This window comes from Galendromus occidentalis, unplaced genomic scaffold (assembly GCF_000255335.2).
Source record: "Galendromus occidentalis unplaced genomic scaffold, Mocc_1.1 scf7180000076600, whole genome shotgun sequence".
Taxonomy (NCBI): Eukaryota; Metazoa; Arthropoda; class Arachnida; order Mesostigmata; family Phytoseiidae; genus Galendromus; species Galendromus occidentalis.
In genome coordinates this window covers 75089-99122 of record NW_003804589.1, presented here as the reverse complement: position 1 = coordinate 99122, position 24034 = coordinate 75089, and the positions used below count along the sequence as shown (strand labels likewise).

Genomic DNA, 24034 nt, shown 5'->3' with positions numbered 1-24034 from the left:
GCCCCGCTTGGTTCACGTCCAGCTGTGCCTGCTGTCTCGGACCACAATTCCCCGTTTCGTTATATGGGCAAGCACAGGCTCCCTAAGGACCGACATTGTTGCAAGAAGTTTCCATGATCGGAATCAAATGTCGGAGCTCGACACCAGCACCGGGGAGTCTTCGAAACGAGCCGTGCGAGAAGAGTTCGGCGATCCTTGTTCGAAAAAACAGAGAGAGTTCAAACTAAATGATCAGAGCACGGGAAAGATCGCAAACCCCGATTACAGGTGAGCGGCGTCGAACATCTGTGAGCGCGTCCTGGTATCGGGATATATGTATAGCCTCGTTTCCGGGAAGAATCCCCGCGTCTGACGTAAAGCCGGGTTTCTTGCAGACAATGTCAATATCTCGTTGTCAGGAAGAATCGACGATGTCGGCAACGTGCCAACAAAGACTGCGACTACTGCGGGGAACACCTCCTTCTGTCCAATCAAAAAGATGTATGTGTCATTTCGGAGCGCGATTCCGAATTCAGCAAACTGCTTACGCATGGAATGCATTACGAGAGCCCCATACGTGCTGAGAGCAAGGGGTTGACAAATTTTCTCAGCCTGGATTGAAGGTGTTTCTTTTTTCTGTCTACCTTAGGGAAATCACGGCCGTATTCCATGTCCGCTGGATCCTTCTCAGTGAGTTGAATTCCCGGAAATATGCTTCTTGCCCAGGAGCGGAGGCTGTTCGAACTTTGAGAATGGAATTCACCACTCAAGGCACGCCGAGACTACAATGAACGTGTTTGCAGTTCCTGTTACGCTCACCTCCTCGAAGCTCACCTGAAGAAATGCAACGCACGTAAGAAACCGATGCCGGATTATTACGTTGAGGGTATCAATGGAGCAGACAGCGAGGCGTCGACAGAAAGAATCAGCGTACACACAGTCGGCGACGAGGAATTACTTTCTTTCATCGAACGAATCGACGGGGTCTACCGCGGTAATAGTCGTCAGGAATTCTTCCTCACACTCGTTGTGTTGAATCTTGAAGGCTAGAAAAATCCGATAAATTCTTGCGATTCGCTCACGCGAGAGATGATCTGACTTTCGAAAACCTTCTCTTGACGGCAGCCCATGTTTCCAAGCCGGTGGAATATGATGGATGTCATGAACTGATCCTGGAAGAGCTGGAGAAGTTCAAGGACTGCGCCATGGTCAACAAGCATCTCAATCAACAGGGAGCGCTCCTCAAAATCATGGAGTGGGTCAAAGCAATATGTTCTACCGCTTGGGCAGAAAATTTAGGGACTTGAAAGCACACTCGAGAGCACCCCTCGCTTCCAGAGAGAAGGGCTTACTGGAAGCAAATCAGATGTTCGTCGAATTTGGCGCAGGTCGCGGCCAGTTGGCGACATGGGTGATGCGATCCTTGGGGGATGACGGGGTCGATCGAAGCGCCTTCGTCTTGGTTGATCGAGGATCACAGCGCTATAAGGTGAGCGTTCTAGGTAGGCGAAGATCCAATCATCCAGTTCGGCGATTCCGCCTGCGCTTTCAGCAAGGCTCCTTTCTTTTACAAAATCACAGGCAGACAATCGATTCGTCGACAAATGGGGCGCAAGCATCCATCGAATCCGAGCGGATATACGACATCTCTGCCTCGAACGGCTTGATCCCTTCAAGAAACACGAGGGTCGGGTGGTCGGTTTCTGTAAACATTTATGCGGGGTCGCCATCGACTTGGCTCTGCGTTGCATCACCGGTTCAATAGGCGAAAATCGTCTACCTCAAGGTGGGTTGTAGTCGCCTCGACTCTTCGACCAGGAATGAAACACATATCTAATCCTTGTAAAGAGTCCCCCTCAGAGAGCGTATGTATCGAGTCTAAGGAAAACCGTCCATAAGCTCTCTCTCCTTGTATTCCAGGCATCGTGATGGCTGTCTGTTGTCATCACAGATGCGAATGGCGCTGGTATTCCGGCAAGGAGTGGCTGGAATCGCTCGGTCTGACTGAAAGAGATTTCCAGCTGATGGTATCAATCGCTGGTTGGGCAACGTGCGGATCTGGATGTGGGTTGAACAGAGTGCCAGCCTTCGGCGGTGATGACCATAATTATCTTTATTATTATCAACAGTTCATCTTGGAGACAGCTTGAGTGCTCGGAGTGATTCATTTCCGCAGTTTCTGTAAATTTGGCGCCGATAATTTGACCTTTCCCGGCATGTTCCTCGCAATGTCTTGATCTTTTGTGACCCTGAGGAGATCTTTTTCTCGCTGAGAGGCCGTTTTATCGTGTTGGAACATATTCAGGGCAATTTTCGCAGCCTTCCCTCTCTTAGCCGTGCCGGGTGTCACTTTGACCTGCGGGGGAAAGTTTCGACTTACGTCATGCAAGCCAACGCAAAACTTTTATATTCATACAATCTCCATGGAAGCTGCTATCTCTCGTACCTTGAATTTGTAGTTTGTCATGATAGAATACGGGGCACAAACTGGGACTCCGTATAGGAGAACATCTTCGGGAAGAGGAGTTCCGGTTAGGGAATTCAAGATGGCAGTAAGGTCATCGGTTGACGGGAGATCTTCATCTGCGTCGTCCTCATCTTCCACTCCGTCTTGCTGCTCTTCCGTTCGTGCTTCCGTCTTCGTGCTCTCCGGCAGGGTCCGATCTGTCGTTTTCTGCTCTGAATCCTCGTCATCGCACGCTTCCTTCTGTCCACCACTCCGACAGTCGTATCCTTCTTCAGTCTCAGTGTTTTGCGATTGTTTCCCTGCGGAGGCAAGAATTTTCATTCGGAGTTCTCGCTCCTCGTCGTCCTGATCTCCGTAGCGTTGCTTGATTTTCCTCATTTTGGCTTTCGATAGCTTTTTCGGCTGCTTCTGCTCTCCCTCCGAAGCTTTGGCAGCAGGCGGTGGGGCTCCTTTCTTCTGCCTGGAAGTGAACCATTCATCAGCTGCTGCACTCCGGCTATGGTTTTGTGATTACGTCGAGTCAAGACGTACCCTTTGACTTTCTTTCTATCGACCTGAACCGTCGTGGTTTTCGACTTCGTCGCTTGTGAATAAACGATTATTTCTTCATCGGCCGCCGGCTCGAGACTGTTCTGCCGAAGGTTTCCGATCGGGTTGATGAGATTGATCTGGGTGTCGGGAAAAGCCGACTCCCCGGCTTCGTCTTCCGAGGTACTGACGTCGATTTCGTTCTGCTCATCCACGCCCTCCGGCTCGATGGCATTGTCCTCGACCGCGGTAGTCTCGTCGGCGGTCCAAACCTGCAGGGAAAATTGAGCGTCAGGCAAAGCCCGGAATCGAGCGCGGATTTTCTCCGAATTCGAGGCCCATTGAGCCCGAAGCTTTTACCTTGCGGTCGTTCTGATGCGCGGGTACGCTTTCCTCGTCTAGACGGAACATGAAGCCAAAGCCCATTATCAGATACAGAGGGGGCAAATAATTCTTCTTCCCTCGTATCATGAAAGATCCGGCCGTCAGGTATTCTCCGCTCGGAGCCGTTTTGGTGACCTGATGGTGATGTACCCACCAGGCCGACGTGACAACCTTGGCTTCCCAGGCGGCGCTATAGCAAATCGCCATGGTTCCAGCCTCATTGAGAGTTTTTGGAGGAATCTCTCCGCCTGAAACGGAAAGAAATCTATGAGTTACTCCCAGGAGTCGTGGAAGGGGGAGCTCGGAGACAATCTTGGGCTCTGGAGGAAAATACCTGACGGATTCTTGATGACGACACTGGAGGCGCCGTGCAGATCGGCGTGAACGTAGATGTCGCCTTTGGTCATGTATTTTTTTACGATCACTTCGTTTTGCTGTGCGTCTCTACCTCCGATAACGAGATAGTTTTCCGACGATATGAACCAGAAGAATTTCTCAAACCAGTACGATTTCCTCGTGCGAGCGATATTGGTAGTGAGTTCTACCTGTTTGAGAATCTCCTTCGTTTTTTTTTGAGCGGATTTCAGAGCTTTCGCGGAGCTTTCGATTGTTTTCTGCTGTTTTCGGGCTGCGTGCTTCTTCATATCGAAATAGCGTCGGGCGTTCGCGTAGGCCGAGAGATCGATATCGATGTCAACCACCGATGGGCTGAGATCGTTTTCGAACGAGTTCGACAAGAGCATTCCGAATTGATTTCTGTCTAAATGAAGTGCTTTTATCGTGCAAGCGACGGGATCGCCCATATGTTGGGCCTCCTTGATCATGTGCCCGATCTCGTCCCAGCTGTATTGGGAGGCCACGAAGGACCGAACCGCGTACAGCGCTTTCTCCACGAGCTCCAGGTTGTTCTCTATGAGCATTGCTTTCTCCAAGTCGGTCCTCTGAGTTCCTTCCAGAGCGTTCAGGCGCTTCTCGTGGTCCAATTTGACGTTTTCTAGTTTCTTGACCGCTTCTTTTTCGAGATTGTGAGCTCGTAGATCGATCTTCTGTTGCTCCTGCATTGAGAAGAAGGCATCGACCGCCTGACCGAATGTGGCGAAATGCTCCACGCGACTTCCCTCTAATTGCTTGAATAGGAATGGGTGGAATTCGTTGTACGAAGCAATCTCCATGCTTCCATCCTCAGCAGCCTTCACTCTGGGTTCGACCTTCAGGCTGATGATACTGGGGAAAGAGACGAGTAGGTTAGTATCGGACTTTCGGCACAGAGCTCCTTCGGCTTCATTGAACTCCTAGAGCGATTTCCTCACCCAGTGGAAAGGTCGGGCTGCTTCAGTTTCTCGAGGAAGGCGTTGCCCTCGACAATGGAACTGTGGATGCTTTTGAAGAAGTCCGGGGTCAAGACAGCCTTCCTCAGCTTAGTATTGGCGGAGATCTCGCGGGATAGCAGAACATGCTCCAAAACGGCGGGGCCAAAGAACACTTTTGGGACGATGATCTGGGGAAGAATATAGTCCTGTTAAGCATGATGGATCACTCTCTCTCCATTCTCCTAATGAATCACTCTCTTCTTGCAGTCCGGGAAGGAAGGACTCGACGGAACAAAGCCCCTCAGATCTCGGAGGGGACACCACTCGGAGTCGATTCGAAAACCGACGAAACCGCAGGATCTGGACTTGCTCCAGAGACCACGATGGAGGAGTCTGCTCCAAAGGCGAAGGAAGAGCCCGAGAGCTCCGTGGAGGACCCCGACAAACAAAACCGATACCAGAGCATCGGCCTCAGTGTAGAAAGGAGGCGACAGATCGGATTCATGGTCAAAGCAATCATCGACGAAGGTCGCTTGCGATATTTGAATTCAAAAAAACTCAAGGCTGAGCGGTATAGATTTATCGATGAAAAGTATACGCCGGAAAACTTCGCTATAATTGCTTCGAAATAAACGCGGAACGAACGAGACGTTCTCTCACGCGGCTCACCTTCTTCACTGTATCGGTTTCCTTAGCTGCGGTCAACCACTCGATCACATCTTGTTGTGAGGGTTCGGGTACTTCTTGAATGGCGCCAGCGATAGGATACTTCTCGCGGACAGCGAATCTCACATCCTCAGAGCCCGCTTGGCGGGGCCGTAGAATGTTGAGAATGATGAAATTATTGTCAGTGAGAACAACGTTCCCCCGATCGTACAGCTCAACGATAACATGATTAGCGGCTTCGTTGATTCCTTGAATTCAAATTCTCGATATTTAGAATGAAGGAAGCTCGAATCAGGATAGTCAGTATTCGTGTCCTTATCTCGAGATGACCACCAAGACCATCGCGTACTTGGGAGGAGATCGTATAGATCCGTAGAATCCACTCACCGAACTGAAGGTCGACGATTCTGTCCACTCCCAATTGCGAGATTGTTGCCAGACGTTTATTTTTCAAATGTTTCCGGAGCTTGCTCGAGAATCCAGACGGAGCCATTCCCTTCGGCCAATCATACTCTGTCGTGTGAATTCGAATACCAGACTCGAAAATCAATACGGCTTTCTCCTGAAAAGCACTCCTCGTCTGAGTCTAGACCCTCTGGTCCTCCATCATGAGGGATCAGCCTAGGATTATCTTTGCGTGACGTCTCACTACGATTTCGGACTCAACGTGATCCATGATCGAAGAACCGCTCGACGATATCGTACCTCTTGTCTGACGAGTTTGAACAAGTAGGTTTTGGAGTCCACGTCGTACACCTGCTTTACTCGCATGCCCACTAGTGCCTTGAGCTCGCCAACCATCGCCACTATATCGGCTGACGTGAACTTCGCCTTCATTTTGGGAGCCTTGGGTCCTTAGGTGAGCATGAGGAAGGGGCCAATTTACGGCGAAGATTTTTTTCGGCCAGATTCTACTACGCAAGCAAAAAGTTAGATCTGTGAACAGCTGACTGAGCGCAGAAGTAGCCGCCTGTGTCTCTGGTCTCTGCCGGGACAACAGAGGCACGGAGGAGAAGTGTGGCTTCACTGACCAGTCTTTAGGGCGGCCGGAAAGAGCTATTGACTAGACTGCTCCTTGAGCTCCTTCCGGCCAAGCCGGCGATGTATAGGAACGGCCACCTCGTTCATTTCCTAATGGCTCTTCCCCTACGTGACAAGATATTCAACGGAAACGTGTTGATGATCCGATTTCCTAGAAATCGCGCCGATGCAAGATATGAGATCAATGAGATCTGGGGGCTCCGAATCCTCGCTCGCTCGTGGATCGATTCCCACCCATGAGCAGGGCTTGATCCTCTTTTCTTGAGCTCCAATGAAGAGTTTCGCGATATTTTTGAGCGAATACGTCGATAGATTCGAGAAGAGCAGTTTTCGACGTGCATGAAATCTGCCTATGGGACAATTCTTCATCCTTCGCGAGTCGCAGCATTTCGGACTCCTTTCCTCCCGTACGCTTCCGATGAGCTGGGACCGTAGTGAGAGTGGATCGGAAACAGAATTGCGAATAGAATGTACGATGGGAGCCGGCCGCAGAAGCACGGTGATACACATGAACACTTTGAAAATTTAACCGTCTCGATCTTCGTCGCCCGCGTGAGGTCGAGCGATGTTTCATAAGAATTCGTGCACCTCCTGCCTCTTTAATCGAATCCCGATAACCCCGCTGTCCTGATTCGGGATAAAAATTCCAACATCATAAAACAACTCGAAAGATCCCGGAACGATCCCAGAAATATCTACGAGTAGGCTCATCTTCGTCTTCCCCGCCGTCACCAACGCTGCTCATGGCTGAGCGGAGGGCATACGAGCCGTTGCGAAACGAGAGACCTCCTGGGTAGAGCCTCCAACAGGTCGCCTAGTCGCTGGAATGAGCTCAGAAAGATACCAGAAGCACTTGCGAATTCAACCTCGGTCGAGACACCCAGCGGAAGCGGGAAGCCGCGTGAGTGGATTTGTAGCCGGAAAGTTGACCGCGAAATGGACCTGTGAAAACTCGACTCTCTGAACGAGCTGCGTGGCTTGCCGCATTGGTTCTGCCCCTGCATCAGGAGGTCAGATTCATACCATCTGGTCGAATCTCATATCATCTGGTCTCCCAAGGAGGGAAACAGGTTTAGACCGAGTTCTTCAGCGCAAGAGACCCTGAACTCACGGTACAGAAGTAGAATGCCTAGGTTTTCATCGGGTCTCGCGGGCAACTAGGAGCCGCTTTGGGGCCTGAGCTGTGGAGAGGACGCAACGAATCGAGTACTCCAGGGTGATGTTCGGGCCCACGAGGCTCTCCACTAGTTCCCGGCAGGCATAGGTGGACGACAAGAAATTCAGGAGCTCCAGGGATCCGGCATCTCTCAGTCAGACCAAGACCACCCAATCTGACCGGGAGTTGTGCCTGCGCTGCATTTCACTCGCTATCTCACTCGGTGTATGTAGCGAGTGGCGCAGTACGGAATAGTCTGCCTGAGAGCTCACGAGAGGAAGACGGGACTGCATCCAGGATAGCTCTTCGGTTGGGCTGCACAGTGCTGGTGAAGAAGGGCCCCCAGAAAAAATGTCACCGCTCATCGAGCGCAGAGGTTCTTCGTTGCGGATGCTTGGCAGGAGGAGGGAGGACCCGTCTGACTGAGTGAAATACTCCTCCAGGCCAGGAGGGGCTCTAGACGGGTAACGGGTGGAAGATTTCGTGATTTCAAGGGGCGATCGTGAGACCATTTGTCGCACGAGTTTGCTACGATCCTGAGATCGGTTCCGATTGCTGCCGGGTGAGCGTCGGTGAGTGCCAAGTCGTCGAGAAACGATACTGTCAGTTTGCTCCTGAGCTCCCGGAGGAGGAGTTGAAGAACCAAATTGAACAAGAGGGGGCTGCGGGGTCACCTTGTTGGCATCCGGACACAGAGTCAATCCGATGGTTCCCAGAGAAAAAGGGGGTCGGTCTAGCGTATGTTTAGTGGACGAGGTTGTATGGCTCAGGGATCCATTAGTACGTCCGAAGTGATCTAGGCCGCCGGCAGCGGGAGCTGAAGGCATCGTGGGTGAATTCCAGGTCGTGATAAGGACAGTTAGGAACTTTCGGCCGCCTCATGCTCACATCATCATTAACTGATAATCGAAGAGGAATAAGACCGAAATCTCACCTGAATTCAGTGGCGAATGTGGCCACAACTGGTCGCGGAATGTATCCCTGAGCAGATTGAGCTCAGGTTCGAACTCCCGGTTTCGCAGGAGCGCTGGAGCGCGCACCTGTGTCACAGAGGGAGGGCACGACTCTAGCATTTGTCCTAAAAGGTGGTGAACAACCCGGGGAGACAAACAGCCAATGAAGTATCTCAAAAAGAAGGCCGGTCGAGACTTGTGAGAGGTTGCAGACAAATGTTCAACGTACGCTGGCGATAATGATCCGTGCTCGACATCAATGGGATCGCGGTCTTTCACCATTGACCGCGATCCCGCTCCTTTGGGATCCCGGGTCGCGGTCCTCCACTGATGGCGGCTCGCGAAATGACCGTCATCCCACTTCGCAGGATCCCGGATCGAGGTCTTCTCCCCTCCTGGAGGGAGGCTCGCTGTTGCATCCCGAAGAGGAAAACAGTTTCAGGTTGACGAGGCTCGAGGAGTAGCTCTCTATTTCGTGGAATCGCCAAATAGCGATATTCCGATATCCCGAGGAGTTTCTGCGAATTTCTCCTCTTGTCTCGAAAACATTGAGGGTCCAAGATATAGGCGGTCCGTAATGATGGAGGGCAGATGCTGATCGATTTGACTCTCTTTTATTCTATGGTGTCTCCTCTCATCAAATCATAACATTTCTTTAGCTCATGGTTTTCCTCAACACCGTGACGGTTCCTCGACATCTTTTGCATTTCCACCAAATATACACACGCCTGCTCCCATATCGTGCAGAGAAGCAGTCCAGAGCATCCCAGTTTCCCGAAAAAACCTAGTTTCCTTCCTCTTGTTGCGTCGTCAGGGATCAGTGTGTTTCAATCATCCTGAAGGAGGAAGTTCACCGCGAGGTCTTCGTTCTTGTCGCAAGCAAAGTACGCTTCGACAACAAGGTGCTCAGGGAAACCGAGTGCTTTCAATCGTTCGATAGCCTCCCGATCCTGCGGCGTGACGTGAGCCTCTATCACCAGAGGACCGCCTGCTGGTGCACCCTCACCCAGTTCAGGCAGCGCGCCTTCAGCAGCGTCGTCCTCTTCATTGAGGAGTCGCATGAAATCATCTTGATTCTGGGTGATCAAACGAAGAAGATCCGGATTATTCGAGCCCAATTGCTGAATGATCGTATCGAGCAAGGCAGGGTTATCTCGAATGGCGTTCCGCATTTGCTGGAACTGCGGTTGATTGCGGAGGAAGCTGAGGTCACCCTGGGTTCCGGCTCCCGGTTGTCTCGGCGCTCGAGGGTTCTCCGCGGCTCGAGCCTCTTCTTCTTCCGGGGGAAAGCCCTGTGAGGTGATCGTGGATTGTTAGACGCTGATACGATCTGATCGAGCCATTCGATATTGTCCCGAATTCGAGCTTCACGTCGTCCAACCCACCGTTACGAGATACTCGACGGCTCTGTCAGGATTATTGTACGAAGCCCGGAGAGCCCGCTCAACCTGGTCTTGCGGATAGCCCATTTCGGTGATGCTTTCCACCATTTGCTTGTACTGCTCGCCCACAACAAGGGTGCTCTCATTACCGGCACTCGAATCTGTGCTCGGCGTCGTGGTCGACGGTCGGGTCGCCGTGGGAGTACCAGCTGAAAACGAAATCGGAGATTATGACGCAACGAGCGGCTTCTGGGACGAGGACCTCGAGATTCATGAGCTCGATCCCTCGGGAAGTTTAGTGATCTTACCTTCTTTCGGTTTTTCTTCTGGGGACTCGACCGGCTTCGCCTCCGCGGCCGCGGCGGGAGCAGCGGGCTGTTCTGTAGACGCCGCCCCCGGCTGAGCACCAGTGGCTGGCTTCGAAACCATTATAACGACAAATTTCACGCTCTTGAGATCATAGGTCTTCACTTTATCTTGATCGGCCATGATCCTGCCTTGAGCGATTAGTTTCTGATGAACGGCCGGGAAGGCTGCTCCCTTGATCTCCGAGATTTTTTCTTTCATATCTTTCACCTGGAAAAGTTCGGAATTCAATGTTTAGGCGACGTCTTTAAGAGGAGTGGAGAAACAGGGCATAGGTATGTGCAATATTCCCGGATTCTACGCGCCGGGAGAGCTCCCTCGCCGACATGAGCACGTTAGAGGGCGAACGGCGCGTCGCTCCCAGGATCGAGTCCTGTTCAGTTTCCCTTGGAATGCTGCTATGGCCCGATACGCGGTGGGGAGCTCCCAGATACCGCTCTGACGGCCCGCAATCGAAGCCGGTAGAGCCGTCGACTCATGTTGTCATGGGGCGCCGGCTTGAAACCTATCAGACGCCGGGTTCTCGACGGATTCTTGTTTCCATCTTACCATTCTTATCCAAGTTCGACGAGTGAACGAGTCGATTATCGATCTTGCAGCCGAAAGCCGGGATTCCTTCTCGCCGAAAATATACAGAAGCTCCCCACCCCGGTTGCTATCGAACGCTATTACGAGTCCCTACTCGTCTTCCTAAGTGTTCCACTCGAACATCGAATCGCTAATGAGGCTACCTAACTTGATCGACTGATTTCGACAACTCTCTCTTCTCGGCGGCATCATGCATCTTTCCCTGTTCTACTCCCATCTGTCCGCCCAGGTACGTGCGGTGTGCCGCCGAACCGATGCTCGTATCGAACCGAAACGATCGTTCAACCTTCGCTCGAACAAGCTGCTCTAATAACGATCGTATAACGGCAGAAACGGACAACAGTCAGCGAAAGGTGCCGACTCATCCCGCTGTTCGCGAGTGTCTACGGCGGCGGCGGCCTACTCACCGTGCAGTCATCATCGATCTCGATGGTGAAAAGTTCGTTGGTTAAACACTTGACATTGACTGTGAGCAACATTGTGCCGTCGTAGTGGAGGCTAAGCTTTCCGAGTTGTTTCCAGCTATAGAGACGCCTGTGAAAATGGTCAATCACGCGTGGACTAGCCTCGATGGAATCGCCTATACACTACTGCAGGCGGCGGCGATGGTGACTGTCGTCGTCGTCTTTGTTAGACTTCCTCGCTAGCCAGCCAGCCAAAAGCAGCCAGCAACACACCAAGCCGTAGGCGCAGCTCTCACAGCGTCACCACAACAGCCGTTTCGAGAGAGGGTCTTCTTCAGAGCCGGGACATGTATAGGAAATGGGAATGGGTGAAAAGAAGAGAGCTCGGAGCAGCCGAAAATAGGGTTGAAATCTACCGGTACGGCACGAAGAGATAGATCGGCGATCCGGCATCTGGCTGATGCCTGTCTGCTGGGTAGACATGAGATCCACTTTGTACTTTTTACGCTTCGAACGGCGTACTTCTGTTCGCTTGTGCGTTTGCTCGGGACAGCGTGCTATTGTACGGATTTCGAGTCGATGAGAAAAGCGGGAAAGAAGTGCGCGGGGTGAAATTCTACAAAAATGGAGAATCTTTCGATGAGAGAGGGTGACGTAACTCATGCTTATGATCTTTGCTTGAAGTTTGACCGGAATCGGGCGCCATACGCCATTTTTCAATTCTGTTTTTTTGCCGCACCGGATCACGGCAGATCAACCATCGATCTTATCTTGATCACGACGGACCACATCAGACTACGTCGGATCACGGCGGATCACGCCAGGATGACCCAGGATCGAACCTGGATATGATCTGCCGCATTTCACATAGACACGCGCAAAATTGCCCGGTTTCCTGAGCAGTTGTACAAGCGTACAATTAGCACACAGGCACATTGGCGGGAAAATACTGTGAGTCGCTGATGGCCGTCGATAAAGAGCTCGCTCTTCAGAGATCTTCGAGCCTCTTCCCCCGAATCCTCAGCGAGAAAACTGAAGATCATCCTACCCTCGAGCGTAGCCTCCGAGGGGGTTTCAGCGAGTATCGACATCTCATATCAGACAGTCCCCGCGGGAAAGGCTTATTAATGAGAGGTTTTCAAATCTCGTTTTCCTGAATAAATTCTGCGTGAGCAGTAAACTTGCTGTGGGATTCATGCTCGCTATCGACTCTCTGTGCGTCGTCTGGAGAGTCTCTCCTTTCGTGAATCAAAGGTATGAAGAGACTCAGAATCACGATGAGCCTTCGAACATCTTCTTTGTTCGATGATATCTTCCCCACGACCGTCTCCTCGTGAGAATCTCTGCCAGGGATCGTCTCCGACAGCCATTGCTACCGTTTTCAGAGCCGTAGAATTTCCTACGGCCTCAAAGGTTTTCGCGCAGATAGACCGAGGAAACATCGAAACGTGATCACGGCCGTAAGTCGCAAACAGCGATCAATAGTAATTCTAGTCTGATAATCGTTATGTAGTATTCCAGATCCATGTATCAATTTTTCTACGTAGACAGTTTCGTCTCTTACTCTCAAAAGGAATCACCCTTTTGCGGGATGATCGGCCTGGAGCGAAATAGTGAACTATGTTTCTCACTTTAGGAATGGAAGGAGTACAGGAATGCAGCAAAAGCAGAGTAGGTCTTGTGTGGTGAGAGCGAGTCTCTTACAAGCCGGAATAATTTCTGGGTGTGCGCAAGGCGTCTTCCTGCTCCCGAGAAACGGGGATTGGAAAACCAATAAAGATTCATCGAAAATTCCTTTCGTGACCTCGCTGTGATCACAGCGAACTTCGACCATTTCGATGTTATCTCAGTTCTCCTGCTCTACGAATAGGGGTATAGATAACGGTCTTGAGGTGGCGATGCGGAGCTGTTTGTTGGTGATCCGAGGGCACTGAGTGACGTCCTCTCCTCGCTCTCTTGCCTATCTCCCGTTCCTGTATGCTATTCGTTTACCTATCGAGCAGTTTCCGAAATGGATGTTGATGAGAGCCATCTCGCTCCAGATGGAATGGACTTGGAATCTTGGAAAACATGACTTTTCTCGGCCGCGGGGAATGGTGAAGAGGTGCACGGATAGGTTTTTCCTGCATCCGAGCGACCCACGAGTAGATCTCCGGAATATGAAGGCAAGATCCGGATTCCTACCTTTTGAGATCTTCGCCTACACATCTCTCGCCATGAACCTGGAATCGCAATGTATCCGTCCGGAATAGAGATCTTTCGAGGGCACTCGTCCCGACCGATGTTTATATGGTTGTCACTCACGAGGTCCGGACGGGGTTCATCGACCAACGATTTAGCGTGTCAGACCCATGATTGCGAACTTGAAACTCCCTGGCTTCTTCTCTATTCGTTCTGTCCGGGGAGCCGTCAAAAAATGTCGCGGGTTGTGCAACTTATACTACTTCCGTCGCCCAAGTCCGGCACGCGCACCGGTTTCTAAGGTCGCTCCGATTCAATCGCGGAGTTCCCTCCGAATCGGAGTCCAGGTCTGCTGCAAGAAAAATTAGTCATAATTCTGGAGCCTCCGGATTCGGGATTGTGGGAAACAGAGCCCTGCTCCTGTTTACAATAAGTATCGGTATGGCGCCATTTTCTGGTCGTAGCGATTCTATGTATGTGGGGTAAAGGAAGCGTGGCGAAATTTCGAAATTCGGATCACCGATTCCGATGCGGATCGGGGTAGCTTCTGTGGGAACGCCTCTCTATGCTTCCGTTCCGCGGAAAAGATCAAAGCGCCCGGCATAGCAGTTCCTCTCGTCATTAATGCCGCGGTCTTCTGAAAGAAGTCAATTTACTCCGCACTCGGCTTCCGCAGAGCTCCGCTCCCGTATGTCGGGAGCTCAGTTCGGGAATGGAAAGGAGACCCCATCACACGCTCCTCCACCAGCTCACCGATGGGGGAGATATATCGCGCAAGTTCGCAGACGACTCGTTTTCAATGGTACGAGGATCATCGATGTGATTCCGGCTGGGACGAGACCTGGCCAGCAGCGCTAGATCATAGACCGTGCCATCGAGTGCCGACTTGAGATCGAGCTACATCGCCACATCCGTCCAAGATGACGTATTATCACTACTCACTGCTTAGCCACTCCATCACATGAAGGAGATGTGGCACCGATTTCCTCGGTCTTCCCCGTGGGAGCTCGGCGACACCCAAGGGTTGGGGCCCATTGTTCAGGGGCCGCCGACTTATTAGAGCTGAGGCACACCTGTTCCCTAGGGATTTTGGAATGCGATTCGACCCGATTCCTCCCTCGGTGAGAATGAGCTTCCCATGAGTCCCGGGTCCCGACGGTGTTCCGTCGGGCGACACTGGAGAGAATCATACAGTCAGAAAAAATTCAATCAAACCGGTGATGTTCTTCCCGAGGCATGCGTCTCGTTTAGCATACAGGATTTTTCCCCAGAAGGCGCACAAACGGAGCGTCCTTCCAAGCGATTGTAGCGAACGCCAGTCTCTTCATCGGTAGTCCAAATAACCGTTATCAGAAACTCGCGAGCCCGCGGTGTATAATCAAATTCGCTGCGATTTCAATAAGGAGAGTTTCTTGCAAACTTGAAGTCCGTACTTTGCATGCGTGCGAGTTAGTTCACAGGCTGTGGTTTGCTCTCCGGCGCCTTCCATCCCTTAGAATTCGAAGCTCTTAGGGAGAGAGCAACAACTGTTCCAGAAACCAAGCAAGTAGCGAAGGAGGAGTATTGTCCTTGTGGTGAATTATGCATGAAGACTACTCAACGAAGTCTCTCGAGCAGCAACATCACGAGTCGACAACGACCAGCATCCGCGATCCGTGACATCGGAGTGCGGAAAAGACACGTTTTTCCTTTTTGAAACACTCTGGTACAGTTTGCGGCGCACGAGCTCGCTCTCGTTCGCCCTCAAATCGATGCCGGGGGAGGTGAGGAGCACTCCGCGCTCACATTCCGTCCATTCATTAACATTGTCGAGTTTTCTTATCTTGCGGAAGTTCCTTCTCCTGCGACTGGTCTACCATTGACTCCCCCATTCCCTCCAATCTCCACGATGGTTGTCCTGTTGGACTAGTCCGGAGATTGTTTTTCAAACTTTTAGTGCGCGCAAGTGACCACCCGGATGAGTTGTGGCTCGTCGCGGCAGAGTACAGTGAGACGACCCGAGCTCAGCAGCGATGATTCAACTAAGGCGCAAGTTGTCGCACTCGAGACTCTTTTCTCTACGAGCAGCGGAGGAAACGACTCAAGTGAGGGGTGAAGGAGGCGGTGCGTGTTCACTGGGAGATTTGAGGCTCACGTCAGCTTTTCCGTGACATGTTGCTGCCTTAATTACCGGCAGCTGGCTGGAGGAAGAAGCGGAGTTCTGCGGAGTTTTCTTCCGCTTAGTTGCTCACAATTCAAGTGTCTCGAGTGTCTCTTGTCTTCCCGTTCTCGCGTCCACTGCCGACGATCCCGGATGGGACAGTGTGCGCTCTGCGTTACTTCAGAAGGGGGACACGGCGCTCCTCCGCGTCCAACCTCGAAACGCACACCCTCATGCCGCATGCACAGAGCTCGTCTGGGGAGAAGCTTCCCAACGCTCCAAGACAAGCATAATAAAGACTAATGTATTCCAAAATGAACTTTTTCTTCTTCCGACGACCAGCAGGTTCCATCGTACGGTCCTCGCTCGATCTCACATCTACCGATAGGGCATAGAGCGCCGGAAATCGAGGCGACAGAGGGCTGAACCAAGAGCTTTTCAACCTCCTCCTCTCAGCGGGGCTCCGTTCGGCATCCCATCGGGGAGGGATACTTCCCTGATTTTGTGAATTCCTCGGAGAGCGGCCGTCAGAAATGACCGTTCCGACCGCGCATACCGAGACTGTGGAATTACTTCCTCGAATTTCGCATGAGGACTGAGTCGGGGCATCCTATCGTGATTTTTGAATCGCATGACCACAACGCGTTGAGGTGTGGTCCTAAATCCGACGGATGGTCAAGTTGACGGCGCTTCGAACTACTCTATTCTCCGACGGGATGGCGGCTTTGAGCACTTGTAGCGGACGCAAAAAGTGAAAAGAGTTGAAATTGGAACGAAAAAAGTTCTAGACAATCGCCCATGGCGCGGGCCATCGTTGGGAGCTGAAGATGGGTTCCGTGGGAAAAATAGTCGGAGGTGGCCGACGAAATTACCCGTGTCGTCATTCGAGGCCTTGATTCCTAGGAATGACCCGGAATGTGGAATAATCCAAATGGATCATGGCCTAGGTTTCTCAGATTTGATAGCATTAGGCATTGGAATATGGCCGATTCCGACTGAGCAGCACCGCGACGTTCAGAGGGGTCAGCATCAGAGCGAAAACGCTCGAGGCGTGCATGTTTCACTGGACTCTGCTGCGCCCGTGAGTGTTCGCTTCCTGCCCTTACAGATACGCGTCTCGTTCCGAACGGCTCACCGTCTAGCGTTTCGATCACAACGATTCTGCGAGCCTGTCGGGAGCTGAACTCTCGGTTCGTTCCGACGTGCGTACGCGCTTGGAACCCTATCCAACTCAGGTAACCGCTGGAAGCGCTCAGTGTGATTTTGACAAGGAATTGCCTCAAGCGAATGATCGCTGTCTGCGTTCTGCACTCTTTTCGCTAGTTGCCGTGGGACGATTTGCCCATGGCACCATGCGTCGCAGCCCCGGCGAAAACGTTTCGCTCGGAACGAACGACGTGTGTTACGCTGTCAGGCAGTGTCGTACGATCCCAGTCGGCTCAGCGCACCGTGGCGTAATATGTGACGCATTATAGCAAGGCTTCGAATCGCGCTCTCGTCCGTCTCTTCCGCTGGCTCAGTGAGAGCCCCTGACTGACAGATCTGCTCAGGCAGATACCTTCAGGAGCGAGGGATCGCATGCCTTCACAGCTGCGAGTCTTTGCCGAACAGGAGACGCAGATGCTCGCTCTTCGGAGACTTGCTTATTCCTCCGAAGGCGATGACGCCCGTTCGGTGACGTAGACACTATCAGCAACGTACATATATCGTTTAGAGGCCACGACACGATACTGCTGATTCGTCCGATGACTCCTGAGAGCGGTGGAGATGGTCGCCGTGAAGGCAGCTGCCGTCGGATCGTCCCTCGAGAGAGCGTCTGGTCCGAGATCTCGGCGCAGCGGGGAGACGACCGGATATCGGGGAGTCCTCCCTTTGTTTCTTCTTCTTCCTGGATTCGAATTCCCCCATCATCGTAAAGCCTTCAGGAGCCGAGTACCAGGGATCAACAAAAGCTCGCCAGTTCCGGTGAGGACAGCTAACAGTTGTTCAAAAAGAATCGGAACTTCCGATGAGACGTTTCAGGAAACTCCTATATGGAGGAGCAAGCTCGGGGAGATCAAGAGTGCCCACCCCAACCCTTCAGTTCGGAGCCGGCGCACAGGGAATTTGTACCTCTCACACACGAGTCAGGTGCTACCACCCGCATGGGATCACCTCCTAGCATCAACTGGATGCTCAACCCTCGAAGCAGAGACGGGGTCTACATAGAGACGATTGAACGAATCCTCGCGTACCGATTCAGTTTCGGGGAGTCGTACGAGACTTCAGAAAGAACAACGCATCCATCGACGGGTTTCTGGTCTGAGAGAAGCGACGAAGATTGGGGAACAATCGAGAAGAAAGGAGAGGAAAGTAGAGAAACAGCACTTGCGCAAATATGTCTGCCATTATTTTCCAATTCGCACAACGAGTGGGTCTGCTACGAACTCTCTCGAGCGAACAGAGCTCCCTTCATATTTTCGCCAGAGGGCTCGTTTGAATTCTTTTTCTTGTCCCGAGTTCTACTCCGTGCTTCGTTGAACCTCCGACCGCCAGTTCCACCTCGGAACCAGAGATTTTCTGCGATACGTGAAGCCGTTGTCTGGGAGCCCATGCTACCCACATTTATTTTCGCTTCGTTCGGATCGTTCGAGAGACCTATTCACACGAATGAAAGAGTGGATTCCAGTTCTTCTCCGCAGAGAGCGAATTCTCCCCATTGAGGTTCACTTCCTCGTGAAGAGAGAATGAGCGAGGGCTGGTGCCCCGTCGTCGCTTGCCAGCTCGCTGGTCCCGTCCGTCGGTGGGCTGCTCGGTTGGTAGGTGGGATGGTAGGACGGCCAATTGATACGCCTGCTTAGTTAGCAGATGTGGGGCCTGTTTCGCCCAGGTCGACACGACGACGGCGCTCGAGGAAGGAAAGGAACCGAGCTCGTGCGGGGACGAACGCGAGCTCCACAGCCACTCTGAATGCAGAGATTTTTAGGTCTTGTTCGCCCGGGTGAGAATAGACGAAGTCATGCTTGCATCGTTTCAGATAGCGTCACCTCGTTTCAAAGGAACACGAAAACGACGTCGGCGCTGGCGGACCCAGCGACAACAGCACACCGATGTCAGATTGTTTGTTGTCCGTGGAAATGCTATTTTCGAATTCAGGACCGTATCATTAAATTTCCCTTGTGTCGCAATTCATGCGAAAATCTCGTGCTAAGGGCGCGCACACGGTCGAGCTCTCGTCGTAAGTCGTCTCGATCGGAGCGCCAAAAAAGTCCATCGAAGAAAGCTCTGCGTGAGAGGGAGTGGAAAACCGAAGTGGATCGGAAAGGAAGGGATGGACATAAATGCGGATGAACGATATCCGATTCCCCCGATCATCGTCGTCGGACGGTTTGAGTGTCGCTGATGGAACCGCAGGCTTCGATCAATATTGCTAGCGAGGCGACGCATCGAGAACTTTGGTAGTATTGTGGTGTCTAGCGAAAAATGTTTTCATAATAATTGAATATTTAATTATCGCATAGGAGAGAGCCATGGCTGGTTGTTCATGCAAGAACGAGCAACGTCACTCATAGTTTCGTTTTCTCCCTCGAACCCCACGCGTAGCGGGACGAGCCTCGCACATCTCGTCAGAGCCACTCACAAACACGTTGTTCATAATATACGCTATCGCCCGGATAATTCTGTTGTTTTGTCGAGCCACCCCGACGAGGGGATGAATATAGCTTTAGCAGCCTGTTGACTGTTGATATCATATTCTCTACCCTCGAAGCCACAGCTAATTGTGAATCCATGAACGGAACGCACGAATGTGGGACAACCTGGCTCGTACATATACAGAGGAGGCCTCGCTGAAGCCGGTCTGCACTCGCTGAATACAGGCGGAAACGAGAGATGTCTCTCCTAGCGATTCCCGAAAAGTAACGAATCTCGAAAATTATCTGGAAAACATTTCCGCGTCCAATCATTCTAGCGATGAGCAAGATCGCAGCTCGCCCGATTTACGTCGTCCCAGCGGCTCTTGAGTGGAGACACTTAGCCGTCGTGATGTACAACTCGGGCCCTTGCCTTATACGCGGTGCGGTCGTTCTCCCGAAACGTGATATCTATCGGACTTGTTGCCGAGCCATGGGATGTCATGAGGAGCATCAGATCCAGACAGCGGAGACAGCGCTCTTCCGATCGGGCCCTGGAGCTCGAAGGCGTTTCCCGGAGGAGTTGGCGTGAAATAAAAACTAATAAAAATGATAATACGCTCCCTGGCCTTCGTTCGAAGCGGGGAACGAAGTAGCCAGACAGGATGTATTTTCTCAATGAAAATTCCAATGTATCCACGCTCGACGGATCTTTCGTCATTCCGTTTACTCGACCCTGGGCTGAAAAATCCCTCGAGTCGCCTCCAGGTACGGATTCGATTCGAGTAGATTGCGTCCTGTCGCCTAGACCTGTCGCCACATCTTCACCGCAATCTACCGTATCCGAGTTCTACGGTTGCTACCGCAGTCATGAGAGAGGATCAATATATACGACGTCGAGAGGAAAATCCGCGAGATAAAACTATGCGAGTGATGTGGGTCGAGCCGCATCGTGAATCCGACGGTGTTTCTCGTAGATAGCTACGCCGATGCGAAAAGCCACACCTGGTCGGTCTGGTGTATCTACACCTACCCGGCGCCACCTGCGCCGAGCCGGCAGTCATGGCATTCGAGCCCGCTACCTGCTACCAACCGACAACGCCCAACAACAATAAGGAGGAACTGTGACTCCTCGGGGAGAGCTTGTTTCTCGGGGAAAAGCATCCTCCGAACGCGGAGACGTACCATAAACAGGAATAATTCAACTAATCTCGCCCGGTGGTAGCGGCGCCGGTACGACGAAACCCCTGAATATCTAGCCTGGCCTTCCTTCGTCCGAAGGCTCGACTATGAAGTGCCTTAGCAATGATCCTTCGTGGTCAAACAACTCGCTCTTCAGAAGAGCTCCGATAGCTCGGTGTCCGTCCACCGGTGTCTCCGAATCGGCCTCGCGAAGAAATTGCCAAATCGACGCTCGTTGGCAGTCGGGCGATTCCGCAAGCGCCGACGGCTTCCTGGCTCTACCTACACAAGGAGCGAAGCCCGACAGCGAGACTCGGGTTCGGGACTCGTCCCGCATTCAAGAACCTTCGTCGCGTGGTGCGGGACTCCCTCGCGCTCCGCAGCTCCGCGTCTTCTGACTCAACCACCGAGCTCCAGCAACACACTCCGTGGAGCAGGCAACGCACCATCTGTCGTGGAACGCACCACACACCAACGTAGTCCCCAAATTCCCTCACAAATTCAAGCGTAAGCGAGCTGGGGAGCTCGCAAGCACCTCATTCGGCACCTCATTCTCCCCAAGTTCGCCCGTGGCTCGGTCTACTCGTGCTCGTCTCGGTTATAGGGAACGGGCGAGCGGTTCCGTTATCATCGTTGTTGTTGCTTTTGTTTTGACCGTAGTTCTGGTGTTCGTGGTGCTGCGGGTGGTGGTCGTTGTCGTCGACGTCGTGGTCCTGTCCGTCCCGGTGGAGCGTCGATCGCCGTTGATCATCTATCGATCCGCTAGCTTCGTCAGCAAATCCGGGAGATCCCAATGGACCTGCATTTGCAAGCAATGTTCTCCGGCCAGGGACTGTTTGGGCCGCAGTTTCAGGCCGTACCTCCGGACCACGACGCCTTCCGAAGCGGAGGTCCCATGCCCCCACTGGAGCAGCAGCAGCCGCCAGGTAAGCTCCGCCACTCGCTTCCTTGCAAGTCGCTCAGTCAGTCAGCCAGTCAGTCAGTCAAACTGCCAGGCAGCCAGTTTGCCGAGCAAGCTGCCGGAAAGTCGTCCCTCCTTGCTGAATAATACAACAGTCAGTTAGCTCGACCGAGTGAGCGACCTGCGAGCGCTATACCCTCAACTCGACCTCCTCAGTGGCGTCATCATGCCCCTTGCCCTCCCCTGTTCGCCTGTTTTGGTTGTCCCCTCGACTCTGTGAGCTGCCCGCCATCCCATCTCCGAGCCCTCTTCTCCCTCGTGCCTCGTCTTCCCTGACGCAGGAGTTCACATGCCCGCTCCGTCCTGCTGCTCTCCTGATGACTCCCTATCTCTCGGTAGCTCCCTACGTGTTCATCACGGCAAGTGATCTCTTCCCAAGTCAGGCTGACGTTGAACCGCTACGAGCGAGCTCGACGCGCAACTCTGAAAATCCAACTAGATGACTCGAGTGAATTCGGTCTAAGAGCGGTGCCTCCGCCAGCCGTTCCATCTGTTGTGTCTCCCATTGAAAACTCTAGGGCTTTTCGCTAATTTCGCTTTGACCCACCACATCCGCTGCGACGGAACAGCGGGATGAGGAGTATGTATATCCACTCTCCCGAATCCCACGTCGCTTCACGCCGAGTGACTTTGCGGAGCGCTGCCCATTCATGAAAGACCTCGTTCGTCGTTGCTCGCCTCCTTTGTTCTCTTGCCACCCTAGAGCCTCTTGCCGCTCCTCTTTTTCGAGTCTAATGTTTTCTGCTTCCGAATCGCTCCCACGTACCGGAGCAGTTGTCACGGCGAACAGTCACACCCACGAAGACCATGAAGCGAGATCTGCTGAGCGGGCGGTCGGCGAGAAACTGCTCCCGGCCAATCGTCGTACCTTCGACTTCCATTCGCAAGGTCGTTAGCCCCCTCCACAAAATCAGAATATCGGGAGGGGAACTCCCCTCTCCCCACCCTAAGGAGAGATTTCAAAAAAACCGAACCAGTCCGGGGCCGAGAAATTACGAGTTCATTTGTAGCGGGGCGTTCCTATGCTCCTTTCGTTTTTCCCCGCATTCTACCATTTCTGCTTTCCGCATGGGAGCCACTCGGCATCATCCACTCAGGCTTATCCACGACGTATGAACTCTGACATGCTTGCAGGTGGTGCAGGTGAGGAGAACCAAGGTCCACCTGGCTTAGTGCACGGTGGATCGACTCGCAAACGGCGCGCGCTCGAAGATCCGCGTGAAGGAAGCCGCTCTCTGAGACTGAGTATCAACGCTCGTGAACGTAGAAGGATGCATGACCTCAATGATGCCTTGGACGAACTACGCTCAGTGATACCCTACGCTCATTCGCCTTCTGTGCGCAAGCTATCCAAAATCGCCACCCTCTTACTCGCCAAAAACTACATTCTCATGCAAACGAAAGCTCTCGAGGAACTCCGCAGGATTGTCGCATACCAGAGCGGCCTCGGAGGTCTACCCATACCTCCAGGTGTTGGTATTCCCTCCGAGATCCCGCAAGACTCTTCCGGCAGTCCCGATGATCGTAAATCGTGATGAGCTTGGACAACGAATTCTTCCCTTGAGTGTGGGATGTCGGAAACGTTTAGAATTCGAAAAGAGAACTGGTAAGAAGTATCGAGCATGAAATCATCAGCCGAGACCACCAAAGCCGAGATCATCACACGACCCGAGATCTACAACGAAGCGAACTCTTTCGCTGCACCAAGTTAGGCATCGACCGATCGACTCGCTACAGGAGTTGTCCGGAGGAGAGGGAATCGAAGTTCAATCACAGTCGAAAAGCTTTACCGGCAATCGAATTTTCGCTTGTCGGCCGCCCTCTTGGGCAGAAACTTATACACACCGATAGTCTGGTCACGTGAATACGTCGTCTACCGTGTTTACTTCTTATATCCAATCTAGGTAGAGCGTTCCTATGAGCGCAATCACACGATAACAGTCCGAAAGCTTTAACTCATTGGAGGATTGATGAAACTCCAACTTATACCCTTAAAAATGATAGTGGTAGTATCTACCGCAAGATATAATAAATTGAGTTTAAAACTAAGAATGCCTCTTCTGAATCGATCGCGATATCCACCAATACTCGTTGTAGGATCCGAGTGATTATCGTGCTCCTCCGTTTCAACGAAGAAGTTGCCTGAATCGGAGAAGCTCCGGGTGGAGAACGCCTCGCAAGATATTCACGGAGACGGGAAATGTTTTTCTCCATACACTGGGATCGATAGAGGAGCTCTTCGGCATCAGGCTATGTAGTTGTTTCGCACTCTTTATCTCGTCCGCCTTATCTTCCGCGGTCCACTCAAAAGCTTCGAGTGTTGTTTTTAGACGGGGTAGTTGTACGATGGCAGGGTCGACGCTTTTAATCCGCTCCTCATGTGCGTCTCATCCGAAATTCCCCACCCAACTCCGCGATTCCCTCTCGCTATCGTGGCCCAAAGCTCTCCCTTGAAGCAAAGTGCTCGCGAGAAGCTCTGACACCGCTAGCGAAGCGCCACCATCGCCCAGGAGTCCACGGGAAGATTCGGGTTAGAGCTTTTATCTTCGTTATCATAACTGTCATTAGTCACTGCGCTCAAGAGACGGAGATTCTCCACAATCTCTGCCGTGTTCGAGCTCTCTTTGTGGCTTTTTGTTCTCTTCGCTTTCATGTCAAATCAGGCCAGGGCCACTTCGAAGCGGCCCACTTCGCCTGTCGACTAGCTGCTCCGTCCGCCGGTCTACCAACCAAGC

General features: G+C 52.4%; 4 protein-coding genes across 4 annotated transcripts; 2 read left to right on the top strand and 2 right to left on the bottom strand.

The window, feature by feature from the left end:
• The first annotated feature begins 42 nt into the window (after positions 1-42).
• Positions 43-2129, top strand: LOC100899210 (tRNA:m(4)X modification enzyme TRM13 homolog). The gene is made up of 8 exons (XM_029110501.1): positions 43-267; positions 375-480; positions 629-669; positions 783-973; positions 1105-1234; positions 1318-1468; positions 1561-1765; positions 1879-2129. Exons 1-8 carry the CDS (start codon positions 128-130, stop codon positions 2127-2129), a joined length of 1215 nt encoding a protein of 404 aa, XP_028966334.1. The 5' UTR covers positions 43-127.
• Clbn (Nuclear export mediator factor NEMF homolog Clbn) lies at positions 2079-6302 on the bottom strand. The gene is made up of 9 exons (XM_029110515.1): positions 6040-6302; positions 5722-5896; positions 5338-5582; positions 4669-4856; positions 3693-4582; positions 3335-3606; positions 2978-3246; positions 2426-2906; positions 2079-2335 (listed from the first exon to the last, which is right to left on the bottom strand). Exons 1-9 carry the CDS (start codon positions 6169-6171, stop codon positions 2144-2146), a joined length of 2844 nt encoding a protein of 947 aa, XP_028966348.1. The 5' UTR covers positions 6172-6302; the 3' UTR covers positions 2079-2143.
• A 2784-nt stretch (positions 6303-9086) lies between these two features.
• Rad23 (UV excision repair protein Rad23) lies at positions 9087-11492 on the bottom strand. Its single transcript, XM_029110497.1, is given in 3 exon segments — positions 9087-10075; positions 10175-10442; positions 11228-11492. Coding segments are annotated over 3 exon segments (1104 nt in total). The 5' UTR covers positions 11300-11492; the 3' UTR covers positions 9087-9311.
• Positions 11493-21131: 9639 nt separating this feature from the next.
• On the top strand, positions 21132-23099 carry LOC100898774 (class E basic helix-loop-helix protein 23-like). Its single transcript, XM_003739883.2, has 2 exons — positions 21132-21264; positions 22434-23099. Exons 1-2 carry the CDS (start codon positions 21132-21134, stop codon positions 22832-22834), a joined length of 534 nt encoding a protein of 177 aa, XP_003739931.1. The 3' UTR covers positions 22835-23099.
• The last annotated feature ends 935 nt before the right edge of the window (positions 23100-24034 follow it).

Excerpts from the sequence above, each read along its gene's own strand:
- LOC100898774 (XM_003739883.2), top strand. The coding sequence starts at position 21,132 with ATGGACCTGCATTTGCAAGCAATGTTCTCCGGCCAGGGACTGTTTGGG. Across the intron at positions 21,265-22,433 it reads GGAGCAGCAGCAGCCGCCAG|GTGGTGCAGGTGAGGAGAAC; the intron begins GTAAGCTCCGCC and ends ACATGCTTGCAG.
- Clbn (XM_029110515.1), bottom strand. The coding sequence starts at position 6,171 with ATGAAGGCGAAGTTCACGTCAGCCGATATAGTGGCGATGGTTGGCGAG. Across the intron at positions 5,583-5,721 it reads AATCGTCGACCTTCAGTTCG|GAATCAACGAAGCCGCTAAT; the intron begins GTGAGTGGATTC and ends TTTGAATTCAAG. Across the intron at positions 3,247-3,334 it reads CGCATCAGAACGACCGCAAG|GTTTGGACCGCCGACGAGAC; the intron begins GTAAAAGCTTCG and ends TTTTCCCTGCAG.
- LOC100899210 (XM_029110501.1), top strand. The coding sequence starts at position 128 with ATGTCGGAGCTCGACACCAGCACCGGGGAGTCTTCGAAACGAGCCGTG. Across the intron at positions 268-374 it reads ATCGCAAACCCCGATTACAG|ACAATGTCAATATCTCGTTG; the intron begins GTGAGCGGCGTC and ends GGTTTCTTGCAG. Across the intron at positions 670-782 it reads TGTCCGCTGGATCCTTCTCA|TTCCTGTTACGCTCACCTCC; the intron begins GTGAGTTGAATT and ends ACGTGTTTGCAG.